We start from the raw sequence: 13,542 nt of genomic DNA, 5'->3' as shown, positions 1-13,542 counted from the left end.
AAATTACCATTTTTCTTTTAAAACTTTTGCTTAACATAATAAGAAAAAGACTTTAAAAATGAGAATGTATGTGGCAAAACTCTAATAATTTTTTCTCCAAAAAGTATATGTAGACGCTCAACAACTTTTGTTTTGATTACAACTTCTTGATTACACACTGCACATTCTACCCTTTATTTTCGGATCGCGACCATTTAAAAGTATATGCGCTTGAAGACAAAGGATATAAATTTTATAATAGTTGACATAGACCGTCTGTCATAATTCATCTTAAACTATAAATCGAACGGTCATGGAAACCCCACAGTGACCTTTGCCCAACCGAAAACGGAGAAGTGAAAGCCAGCCACGTGTTCCTCCCGCGGCCAGCCCTTTTCCCACTCCATTAAAAAAACGCCTCAAGAATGCATTTCCACCGAATTGTGCAGCCCACTAGCACACTATGGTAGCTGCACCACAGCTCGGTTTCTGTGGAATCGAGCCTCTCCGGTGCGCCTTCCCGGCCCGTTATGCACTTCCGAACAGAATTCGGGTCCGCAGACGGGCCAGCCGGATTTTCTCGGTCGCCACCGAACCGAAACCAAATCCGACTGGTTCGTCCAAGTCCACCTCACCAAACACCGTCAATGGGTCCTCAAGGTCTCCGCCGTCACCAAAATCCGTCAACGGGTCAGCGAAATCGCCGTCTTTGAACTCCGTCAACGGAGTTTCCACAGTAAATGAGCTTGCTGAATTTTTGCTATCTTTTTATTTTTAAATTATTATATGAAGTCCATGCTCTGTTCGATTGCTGAGAAAGAGGAGGAAAATGCGGGATATGTAATTCTTTCTGCTGTGGAAAACTTTGGTAATCTACATGAGTCAAAGAGTTGCTTAGGCTTGTTGACTACATTCTGAATAAATTTTCTGCTTCGTTCCTGAGAAAGTGGAGGATATGGAGATGAAGAAAGGAGGATTGCAATTCAAATCTTAGCAGTGATTTTAAACAAGTGGTCAATCTTTATGTTCGTTTTTCTTATTGACTGTTTGATTTGTTTTGGAAATGGCAGAGAATTGGGGATGTTTCAAAGGAAATTAAAAGAGTGAGGGCACAGATGGAGGAAAATGAAGACCTAGCAATACTGATGAAAGGCCTTCGGGGACAAAATCTAAGGGATTCACAGTTTGCTGAGGATAACGTTCAGCTACGCCTTGTCGAGGTATGTATACATTCATTATATCCATTGATGGATGTTCGGATTCCTTTCTGTGATGTCTTGTGTAGTGTATTGCTCGTAAGTGTTCGAGCTCTGATGAAATGTATACTGGCTTCTGTAATAATCATCCAAGTTTCGTATAAAGTATGTGAGAGGGTAAATTTGGTTATTTTTCGTTTATGAAACAGTAGGAAGTGAAAAATAACTTAGGAACTGAAGTTCAGTATCGGTGTGGAATGTTTCCATCTTTGTGTTCGGGTATATGTATTTGATCTGCAAATGTAATTTGTTGAAAATGTTAATTGTAGTTGGGGCCCAGTTAGAGGCAGTGTGAGTTTGTTGACATTGATCGGTTGAGGGGTTGCTTCTTTGAACCTTCAATTTCAATTATGTAAAATATTTATAGAAGGAATGAGAATAAGAAAAAAAATTGGTTAGTATATTGATGACTTGATATATGCATGGACACTGTAACTACAGGTCTTAGGTTCAAGCTCTAACCAATTTAAAAGAAAAACATAGTCTGGCAGACACGAATATAACATTCTTGTACAGTTGTAAGATGGAATGAATTACCGTTTTCAAGCAAGTGCATCAACAATTCAAAGTCCTGCTCATGATTAGTCAGCTCTTAGAGTGGATGATGTTGCTAAAATGACTTGGGAAACATATAACTCAGCGACCTGTTTGCGGCTATATTTGTCCATGAGAAGTTAAGCAAAGATGGTTTGATATGGATCAGTGTAGATCTTCTTGTGATCCTTTATGGTTTCTCTTCATGAGCTTGACACTGAAACTTTCTAGTTGGTGCAACTGTTTCCCTATTATAATGTTATCTGGTCATGTGACGTGCTTTGTGTGCTTCTGTAGGTAAATGAAAGCAGTGAGTTTTTGCCTTTGGTGTATGATCCTGCTAGCATCTCAGCATATTGGGGAAAACGGCCACGTGCTGTTGCAACACGTATTGCTCAGTTGCTATCTGTTGCCGGGGGTTTTCTTTCACGTCTTGCTTGGGATGTGATTAACAAGAAGGTCAAAGAGGTATCTTTTTTTATGCCTTTTTTGCTTTCTATGCTGACGGTAGTTTCACATGATCAGTTGACTTATTTAAACAATTAATAGATCATATATATTCTTGCAACAGAAACAAGATAATTCAGTTTTAAGCAGCATCGGTTGTATGTGAATTACTATTTCTTTTTCCTTGTAAGTTATTTTTCCCTACAATTTCTCTCCAGAAATGGAGGATATGAGTTTCCTCCATTAACTGATGTCACCCGATACAAATTATTTTGAAGAAGGAAACCTAACTGATTCTGATTTGATAATATTCTGCCATTATTTTCTGATCTTATTGTCATTACTATTGTATGGTTTTTCTACATTAATTATAATTCCATAATCACTTGTATGGTTTTTCTATTTAAACACACGTAAATGCCATATGGCATATGCATAAGGAATAAGAAAACGTCTTCTTCCTATCTTCTCTTCTTCTCTTTTTTCAACTTGATATAAGAGTAGAGGTCTTGAGTTCGAACTTGACTCCACAGTTTACTCCTAATGTTAGTTAAAAATTCCACGTACTTAGAAAAAAGTTAAATATTTCACGTGTTAGGCCTCACTTGTTGAAAAAGAATTTGAGCTCATACATGAAGGAGAGTGTTGGAATATTAATTAAATGATTAAATTTACTATTTTCTATCAGTTTAACCTTTTGAGATAATTGATGATTTAACTAGACAGACGTCCTTTTAGAAAACTTGTATGCACATTTCTTTTTAGGGGTGTAATCTGACCCCTTGGGGTCGGAATAGAGGTGTTTTCGACTTTTGACCCCCCCTCCCCCCGGTTGAAAGTCACATGTTGAACTGACCATAGAGCCAGCTCATACCGAACTGCATTGCCATCAACAGGTGGGAGGCGGTGATCGGTTAGGTAGGTTGGTTGGGCCGCAGGGAGGAGTTTTGTGCTTAAATCTATTGATGATCAAGACAGGCTCACTATTGATCTGCCACATATCAAGCGAGACAGGCTCACTGCCTCACTGAAGAGGGCGGCACAGGGGCAGAGAGGCCATGGGAGGGGATTGACAAGCACAGCCTAGGGTTGTCAACTCCAAAGACAGAGAAAGGGAAAACCAAAACAAAAAAAACCTCGATATGAATAGGAGGTTTTCCAAAGAGAGTTGGGGTTCGAAAGAAGAGGACGACAAATGTTCCAATAAATTGAGAGAAGAAGAAAAAGAATCGAAGAGGAAGAAGGAGAGAGCAAAGAAAAGTGGAGAGCGCTTTTTGAGGGGGTGGCTAGGTTGTAAACTGAAAGAAAAAAAACTATACATATTAAGGGGGTCGGGTCGGGTTTGGTTTGGGTTTCTAACCCTATTTAACTGACTTCTGGCCCGACCTTGGCGAAGAACAGCCAAATTTGGTCAGGTTTTGTTGGCCGGTTTGGGTAATCACGGATTTTGAGCACACCTAGTTCTTTTAATTGACCTTAATGGTTATACCGGTTTGAAATGTGCCCTCATTCATATCCATTATTTAAAATTAACTTTACACTTTCAGTCTGATTTACTCATTAGTTGCTTTTCCATATCAGAATGAAGTCTCTAGAGCGATTGAATTAAGGGAAATTGTCACCTCTTTGGGTCCAGCGTATATAAAACTTGGTCAAGCATTGAGCATTCGACCAGATATACTGTCACCTGCTGCAATGTCTGAGCTGCAAAAGCTTTGTGACAAGGTAAGTTATTAAGCTTCTTTTTTTTTTATAGCTTTCAGTTTCCTTATTTTCATGATTATACTTAAATCAAAGTCACTATCCCTATGCTGAGCTCTTCTAAAGAAAAGAAGGAAAAATGAAAGTTACCTGTATGATATCCATAACATCCAGTATCTCTATAAGAGAGATGGTTATAAAACAAGAAAATAAAGCTACATTGTGTTGTGCAAATATGTAATCAACTAGAAGTCACACATGTTTAAGTTAATTTTCAATTAATACTTTTTATCGGTTAGTGACGGTATTTTAGATGTGCTGTAAATTAGGGTGTAAAAATGACAGAAAAGAAGCTAATCGGGTTTGTGGATCAAGGCAATTGCATACTTTTTTTCTTTTTTTTTTTTTTTGATAAAAAACCCTCTTCTTTTTGGATTGTGATGTTAGGAAACTTGTTGGTAGATGTATTAAGGGAAGTGTTCAGGGTGTCTCACAAGCTTTTTTCTTAATAAATCAGCTGAGTTGAGCTTGTGGTAGGCCTTTCAACTTCATGTTTTGCTTATGCAGATATTGGCATGGCTTGTCCAGTCCCAGTTGTCAATCGTAGTTAATGTAATTCGAGTTGAACTTCAAAATCAAGTGTTTTGAACTTTGAATTCTTCTAATATACTATTACTCCATCCCTGCCCGTGCCCTCCTCCCCACAAATGAAAGAAGAATTCATAAAATCAGAGTTCCAATTCCTGTAACTGGTTGAACCTCAGACAGACCTATCAAAAGAGAAGAGATAGAACTTGGCTTGATTTTTGTTTAATGGTGTCTGAATTTGTATATTTTAGGTATCCCTCTTCATGGCTGATCTTTCTGTTTGATGATATGTGAAGGTTCCTTCATTTCCAGATGATGTTGCTATGGCTCTTATTGAAGAGGAACTTGGTCAGCCATGGCAAAATATCTATTCTGAACTATCATCTTCCCCAATTGCTGCTGGTAGGCTCTCACATAACCTTTTGTATATAAGACTCTGTTAACAGTAAATTCTTGCTTCCCTTGACTAGCTTTCTAAAATTTGCTAGTTCCAAAGTATTTATTCTTCCTGTGATGGCAGCATCTCTTGGACAGGTGTATAAGGGCCGTTTGAAAGAAAATGGGGACCTGGTTGCTGTTAAAGTGCAGAGGCCTTTTGTTCTTGAGACAGTTACTGTTGATTTGTATGTCATACGGAACTTGGGTTTGGTTCTAAGGAGGTTTCCTCAGGTAATGTTGCACAGATCTGACTTGTAGTGAATTAGTACCTTTCTTTTGAAGAGGCAACTATAGGTAGCGATAATGGTTTTTTTATTTTTTATTTATTTATTTATTTTTATTTTAACTTGCAAAGAAGAAGAAGAAGCAATAATGGCTTTTTCACACTCCCTCCCCTGGCTCTTTGCGTATATTTTTCAGATCTCAGTAGATGTAGTCGGACTGGTTGATGAATGGGCTGCTCGTTTTTTTGAGGAGTTAGATTATGTTAATGAAGGGGAAAATGGAATACTCTTTGCTGAAATGATGAGGAAGGACCTTCCTCAGGTGAGTCTTAACATTATACTTTTATTACGTTTCAAGAAGTTTGTGTTGATTTCAGCTACAAGGTTTGGTGAAACTCATCTTTGTTCAAATATATATCATGAAGCACTGGAATGTTGGAATACAGACTATGGAAATAAATAAAAACTCCAAGTTCAAATAATGCATGGGTGCAATGCTCTAAATTAGTTTAAGCTCTATATAGGACTATTGAGTTGATATTTGTCTGGTGACAATACTTTTTTACATTGAACTGTCATGGTTGCATTGCAATGTTTAACTGTCAATATAGCTTATAGAAACACAAGTTCATTTTTTACCATGATGTTCCTCTGTAAAGAATAGAAATTGTTCTCTTCTGGATATGTCCCTCAACTGCCATTTTGACATGTTTACATTTAACGATGATAAACTTAATTGAAGAAAACATTCTGTTTCTTCTATGTGCTATTGTGTCTATGCCTGGGTATGAAATGTCTATGATTACTTTGGATTTCAAACCTGTGATAACACGAAGAAAATTCTGTGAATGAGCTGTGATACTACCCGACTGTAGAAACCATGGGAAGCTAAATATCTGTTTAATAATGCCTGGTAATAGGTCTCGTTTTTCTGCTGACATAATTACCAATAGACTGCAAACTAATCAATTCATCTTATAACATCTTGTATATCTTCAAAGCCTGCCTTTTCATAATTGTAATTCATTTACTCTGACAAGTGACAATAGTGAAAGCTCTATTTATCCACTAGTAAAATATATATATATATATATATATATATATATATATATATATATATATATATATATATTTTCAATTTTTCTTGTTTGTTCAAATTCTTTTAACAGAAACGTCTCTAAACAACTTCTCACTTGGTGTTTTGTTTTCTTAATCTGTGGGAGACTTTGTGTGAATACTGCTTAAAAAGCTTATGAATTCCAGGTTGTCGTACCAAAAACCTATGATAAATATACTTCAAGAAAGGTTCTTACTACTGGATGGGTAGATGGAGAGAAGCTGTCACAAAGTACAGAAAGTGATGTCGGAGAATTGGTTAATGTTGGAGTCATATGCTACCTAAAGCAGGTAAGCGTTTCTATTAAAGCATTTGTTGCAAGGATATTGTTTTTGGAGATACTTTAAGTGCTTTTAAGGTGGGTACTATTTTGCATTTTGTTAAAAGAAAATGTAGTTTATCATTCTGTTCAGGATTCAACGTGGAACACACTTTCATAAGATTTCCGAATATTTGGTTTCTTTTCTGTTTTCTCCTCCCCCTCTGTCTAATCCATTTCCTCCTCTTTATTATGACAGCATTTTGGCATAGACAGAGGGGGAAAACATGTCTTGCATGTCTTGATTCATGTTTTTGTGGAACTAGGGAGTTAAAGATACTGATGAAATACATGTAGTTGTCGTATCATTCACAATTTTCCAATATTGATTTAGTTGGATACATGAGAGAGAGCTGATCATAGAGTCAATTGTGTGTCTCCACTGTATGCTTCTAATATAAAACTGCAGAAATGTTACATTCTCTACCAATGTTTCATGTATGGTAATGAATGTGTTGTGAATGAGGAAAATAATGCTTGTTAACATGGTTTCAGTTGCAACTTATGGTTGGTGAGAATTCGTAGTTCCTAGCCTACTGAGCGTCATTCTGTTTTAAACTTTGAACTCATTTCATTTTCATGGCAGCTGCTTGATACTGGTTTTTTCCATGCTGATCCTCATCCTGGGAATTTAATCCGCACTCCGGATGGAAAGCTATGCATACTCGACTTTGGTAACTATCTACTTCAATTAGAGCATATGGTGAAACATCATCTTTCCCCATGGTTATCAGCATCATATGCATAGTCTTTTTTGAATTACTCATTTTTAAATTTCTTTCTGCATTTCTAATAAAACATGTTAAATCTTGAGGTTTTCTTGTTGAAGGATATGCTTCTCTCTCTCTCTCTCTCTCTCTCTCTCATATTGTTAATTGTTTTTAGAGTTTGTTCTTCTTTCTGTCCTTTTCTAGACATTGATTCTTCTGTTCTATATCTTTGATTTACTCTCTGCTAACATGTTTGATGGAACTTACTTATCAAAAAAAAAAAACATGTTTGATGGAACTCACTTTTTTTTTTTTTTTCAAATGTAAGTTAGTCTAGTTAGATGATTTTCTTCTTTTATAATTCCACATAGAGATTATGAGAAGCATCAAGCAAGTAGAGTATTGCTGCTGTTGTTGGAATGGACACAATCAGATACTGTTGCTTTCTTTTGGAGCAAATACATGAATCCATTGTTCAAATTAAAAATTGGAATTCTGTTTCCTTGTGTGATGTGGACATTTTGGAGAGAGAGAGAGAGAGAGAGAGCAGGACTTTTGATGGCGTTGAACTTCCATGGCTTGTTATAAACTCAGATCCTCAGCATGTTAACTCTTTAGGAGAAACTTTTATTACACTAGCCTTGTATTGGAGCTTCCTTCTTAATATAATAAAGTTATTTTACTTACAAAAAACTGTCCTTAGTTCAAATTAAAAGGAACATCTAATTGTAAAACCTTTTTGAATTTTATATTCATAAATAAAGATTGTATCAAATTACTACATTCTGTTTTGGTCTGTTTTTGAGTAACTCCCTCAGTTTGCAATTTTAGCAATTAATTTCTTGTATGTTTCCTGATTTCCAAATGGATCCTTTTGCTCCCATTCTGTCAGTTTAACTAATATAATCCTTGTGCAATTTCAATTATTCCCTAAAGAAAAAATGCAAAGAAAAAAAAAAAACAGCAAAAATACCGTATTTTAACCTCAAGGGGTTGGCTCAAGTGGTAAGGGACTTGGTCTTGGTGGAATTCTCATTAGGTCTAAAGGTTTGAATCCCCTTGGATGCAAACAATTCTTTGGGGCCAGCCTGTTGGCGAAACCGGAGTAGTACTTGATCCGTGTGGAGGGGGCACTTTGCACGTGTCCGAGTTTTATTCGACAGGGGTGGGTGTACGAAGTGACCCTATCTTGAAGGGGTTTCTTGTCATTAAAAAAAAAAAGGTACAAACCAATGGGACTGAGAGTGCCCTAGGGCGGTCGTCCCCTTTGCAACCTCCATCTCCTTGACCTTGCGGAGGGGGCGGGTCGTGGAGGGGCCAACCTCATGGAGGGGTGGTCACCCTTTTCTGTGACCTCACCTCTTCCCGCTTTGTGACGTAGTGAAGGGGCTGAGTCATGGAGGGGTTAGTTCCCTTGGGTTACATTGAGAAAATGGGGTGGCTTAGTTGCAACCTCAACCTTGTTTGCCCCTTATTTCTTCAGCTTTTCTTCTTCTTTGCTTTTGTTTTTTTGGTAATTTGTTTTTCTCCAAGCATAATTAGAATTGCTCAAGGGTTGTGTTAAATTTTTTTTGACAACATAGAGAGGGACAAATCAAAAATTTTTTTTTTCTTCTGAGCATAACTAGAAATACACATGGGTTCTGTTAAAAAAAAAAAAATAGAGAGGGACAGATCTAATTGGAAATTTGGGAAAACACGAGGAACTGATTGTTAAAATTAAAAACCAAGGAAGCTACTTGAAAACGGGTCAAAGCTTAGGACAGTAGTTTAATATTTTCCTTCAGAAATACATGGGTATATTGTTATAATGAATATGTTCTATAATTTTGTACCACTCTTCCATGATCATCATTCTCATCAATATGATTAATGTCATTATTGCAAAAAAAAAAAAAATCCTTGTTGTTTTTCATGATAGATAAGAGAAGTAAAACTATTTATTTTTTGTGAGTTGCTTTCCTGGTTAAAATTCAACTTATGGATGTTTCTTCAACTCCATATCAATAGCTAAGTATCCTCAATTACAGAAATGACGCATTATATTTTGTGTCCTTTTGCCATGATTTAGTAGATCTCTCTCTGACACATTGGACTGTTTAATACTTCATTTAGTTATGGAGACTAATTTTTTAGCATCCTAAAGTATAACTTGCTGCAACAGGTCTAGTTACAAAACTAACTGATGATCAAAAGTATGGAATGGTTGAAGCAATTGCTCATCTCATTCATCGGGATTATGGAGCTATCGTCAAAGACTTTGTTAAACTTGGTTTCATCCCAGATGGGGTTAATTTGGAACCCATCTTACCTGTTTTGGCCAAGGTTTTTGATCAGGCACTCGAAGGTGGAGGTGCCAAAAATATCAACTTCCAAGAGCTGGCATCCGATTTGGCACAAATAACATTTGATTATCCATTTAGAATACCCCCTTATTTTGCTCTTATAATCAGGGCAATTGGGGTACTGGAAGGCATTGCTTTAGTGGGAAACCCTGATTTTGCCATTGTAGATGAGGCATATCCATATATTGCACAGGTATAATACCTTGCGAATTTTTGTTATACTTTTTCAAAATCTATTAACATCTATATCTGAAGAAATATGTTGGTGCTCATAATAGCTCGGTGGTTAACTCTTAATACCCCTTCAGTCTTTAAATGTGGCGTATATGCACTCCTAAATAGATTAGACCACTGGTATTTTAGTTTATGCTATTTAGCTGTGTAGTGTTCAGGTAACAAACAAGGTGACTTAGTCGAGCTAAAAGGTTACAGATCTGAACTTAGCCCCTAAGATTTGTTGAATTGGAGATATCTTAGGTAAATAATTGTAATTGATCTTTGACTGCAAAACAGAAGCCACATCATTGGATGCTCGAGCTTATTTCAGAAGGTCCTTCCAATGGGAATGTTGTAGGTGATATCTATGTCAATAATAAGTTTGAGGTTCATTTAACACAGCCTTTCTTAATACCCAAGTATTTTTGCATTTACTAAAAACAGCTAGTGGAAGTTAGTATGGAAGGATAAAACTTCTGTAAATGATTGAGCTGGATGAATGACTGCATGACCTCAAAAGTACTAGTTATGAACTAGTTTAGTTGAGATTAGGGTGAAATTTTTTGGCAAGAATCCTAGCTGTTAATTCACATTTGGCCACACTGATATGTCTAAGCTACTGCCTTGGGCTTTCTCTTTATGCTCTTAGTCATCTAAATTGGAGTTGATTATGTCTTTATATTTTGTTGTTAGAGGCTCCTGACTGATGAATCCCCACGGTTAAGGAGTGCTTTACGTTACACAATATATGGGAAATCCGGAGTTTTTGATGCTGAAAGATTCATTGATGTCATGCAAGCCTTCGAGAATTTCATAACTGCAGCTAAAAGTGGAGGTGGGGAGGCTCTGAGTGGGGACATGGCTGGACTTGGCATCCTGCAAAGTCAAACCGGGTATATCATTCCTGGTTATTCTTCCAGTGGATCTCAACCCAAGCAGCCTCTTCAAACAAGGGCAGCTTTAGCATTTCTGCTGTCTGATAAAGGGAGCTTTTTCCGAGAATTTCTTCTGGACGAGGTACTTCTAGAAGTAACTTTTAAGTTAAAAAGACTAGTGTTGTTACTTTAAAAAAAAAAAAAAAGACTAGTGTTGTTAACGTTGATGTTCAAGGTTAATATTGATGATGATGATGATGGTGATAATATAGGAATAAAGATTTATATTTTATAGTTACTTGTTTTGGTTCATCAGATTTGACCAGATGAGAAATGACAATGTTGGCCACAGTTTTTGTTTCCCATTACCCTTTAATATATGTACTCTTAATCATTGAGGTTAAGAGTGGACAATCTGCTCTTGTATCTATTCTCTATTTTTTTATTGGTACCACTTGTTTTGATCCGTAACAATTAGAGTTCTAAGATTAGCAAGAAAAGAATGGAAAGTTTTCTTTTTAAGTTATTTTTTTTTCTTGCTTGCTTTCTTTTGTTTGTAATTATATCATTAGTTGATTTTGTTTATCTGCCTCAAATTTATGGAAGTCTAATAGTCATTATACCATGGCATGGGGGCTCAGTATTTGCTTCAGTTTTCTCATTTATTTAAGCTTTCTAGTTTCACATATATTTATAGTTTCTATTCCTCCATTGTGGATATGCGGTCTCATTATTCTCTTTCCCCACTAAAAATGCTTTTCTTGACTAGTGCCATGGCCTTGTGATGTTTTCTCACAAGGGACTGTGCTTAGGATAAGAATTATTTTCTCATTGGTATGCACTGAAGTTGGTTGTATGGAGGCCATTTAAATATTGTCATTGGTATGGGAAGCAGATTGTAAAGGGCATTGATGCGGTTACAAGGGATCAGTTGGTACAGCTAATGTCAGTTCTAGGAGTTGGAAATGCTGCTCCAGTTTTTAGTATGGTTCCTGCTTTCGGACCCTTAAAGCCAGCAGGACTTCTACCCACAATAACTGAGGAAGACAAGGTTATATTGAATAATGTTCAGAAAGTGGTTGAGTTCTTGACAGCAGGAAGTTCAATATCAAGAACGTCAAATCAGGTATTAAAGCATTGTGCTTAGACATTAAGGGTACATTTAATATGCGGAATGATTATTCTATTAGAAAAAATGAATAGCCTTTATTAAGAATGGAAGAATGTGGAATAAAATAGTTTTAATGTTAAAGTATACATATACTCTTAACACTTGGAATGCTATTTGTAAATTTAAAAAATAGTCATTCCCTCATAGGCCATAGGAATAGCTATACCATTTCACCTTCTTCTATTTGCAATAAAAACTATTCTTTTTTTCTAATAGAATAACCATTTTGCATACCAAATGTAATCCAAATATTTGATCATACATGAAAAGTTGTCATGGTGTAGATGTTCCCTTTCTCATATATAAATGCTTCTTAGGCTATTTCTTTCCCCCACTCTCTTTTCTCAGCCAACAGGGTGTAGACGTTCATTCATGAGTGTTTTTTGTGACCGTTTTCTTTGTGGGTGTTAACAGGGTGTGGATGTTGCACGAGTCATCCAAGAACTTCTTCCAGTGTTGCCAGGCATATCTGCTAGAGTGCTCCCAGATGTGCTCAGTCGATTATCTTCCCGGGTATTGGCACGCGTAATCCGAGATACATTTTTGTAAAGAATATGCTATAACTGAGCTGTTTAAGGCCTATATATTGTGCATATTTTGATGAACTTATACAGAAATACACTATGGTTATTCTAATGCACATCTTCTGTGCATTTCTCAGTACCATGCAAACATCAAGACCCAAAATTTTCTCCTTGTATATAATATAATCTTCACTGCATTTCAAATGTACAGTTGCGCTTCTTGTCATAGGCTGATTGCTGTTGTTTCTTTCAATCAGGGGAGTCACTTCATCTCCCAAAACAATTTATTTTTTTATAAATTCAACTTCAACTTCGGGAAAAAGAAAGAAAAACAAACAACACAAAAACAAATTATAAGGGACGGTCTTTCATCTTTGCCACTCCTAATTCTTAAAGCTAAAAGGAAATGAGAGTTATCGGGAATGCTTTCAAACACTAAGTGGGAAGTGGCTCATTTTGTAACTTAGTGTGCTTGAAAGTTGACACATTTAGAGACCTTTGAGGCGTTCTTAAAAACTGAAAAAGAAGAGCTGTTGGCGCATGGAAGAAACTCGTTATTTCTCTTAAACTGTTACTTTATGATTCAGCCCAAATTGTAAGGCAATTTCCGCCCTTGGTAATTGTTCAGTTCTCCCCGGTGAAACTTACACAAGTACCCAACTCCTTCCACAATGTCTCATGCTCAACTCCTCATTTTGTATTGTTCTTGTACTTTCCTCAAATAAATATCAGTTTTTTTTTTTTTTTTTTTTTTTTTGACAATTTCCCATTTCCCTGATCCCATATCCATTAAAGTGAGATAGAAGTTCTAGATTTTGGGGCTTTTTACTGGAGAAGATGAAGCGATCATGTTTATGGTTGCACCGAGAGGCAGGACTTGTGGAGAGAATGCCACCTATGGCCAATATTTTCATGAGTAATTTTATTTTTTACATCTATTTCATATGATGTGATATTTAAGTGATTTTTTATATTAATCACTATATAAAATAAATATATATTTAAAACATGTCATATTAGCTTAGCCAATATGAAATGTGTGATAAAACGGTTTGACCATTTCAAATGAAATGGAAGGGATCCATTTAGTTGTTTTAA

The 13,542-nt window shown here is 36.3% G+C and overlaps 1 protein-coding gene across 2 annotated transcripts; it reads left to right on the top strand.

Moving 5' to 3' along the window:
* Window positions 1-382: 382 nt before the first annotated feature.
* On the top strand, window positions 383-12,670 carry LOC132177377 (Protein kinase superfamily protein). 2 transcript variants are annotated; one of them, XM_059589661.2, is made up of 13 exons: window positions 390-715; window positions 1,050-1,199; window positions 2,067-2,237; window positions 3,798-3,941; window positions 4,802-4,907; window positions 5,026-5,174; window positions 5,364-5,489; window positions 6,431-6,574; window positions 7,190-7,277; window positions 9,478-9,851; window positions 10,568-10,891; window positions 11,645-11,875; window positions 12,335-12,670. In XM_059589661.2, exons 1-13 carry the CDS (start codon window positions 443-445, stop codon window positions 12,467-12,469), a joined length of 2,415 nt encoding a protein of 804 aa, XP_059445644.1. In that variant the 5' UTR covers window positions 390-442; the 3' UTR covers window positions 12,470-12,670. The 2 variants fall into 2 exon arrangements, with proteins under 2 accessions (XP_059445646.1, XP_059445644.1); XM_059589663.2 differs by lacking the exon at window positions 10,568-10,891 and having other exon boundaries at window positions 383-715.
* Window positions 12,671-13,542: the final 872 nt, after the last annotated feature.

The sequence above is a fragment of the Corylus avellana genome, chromosome 4 (assembly GCF_965113065.1).
Source record: "Corylus avellana chromosome 4, dhCorAvel1.hap1.2, whole genome shotgun sequence".
NCBI classification, from domain to species: Eukaryota; Viridiplantae; Streptophyta; class Magnoliopsida; order Fagales; family Betulaceae; genus Corylus; species Corylus avellana.
The sequence above is the reverse complement of the archived record's forward strand: the minus strand, read 5'-3'. Positions and strand labels throughout refer to the sequence as shown.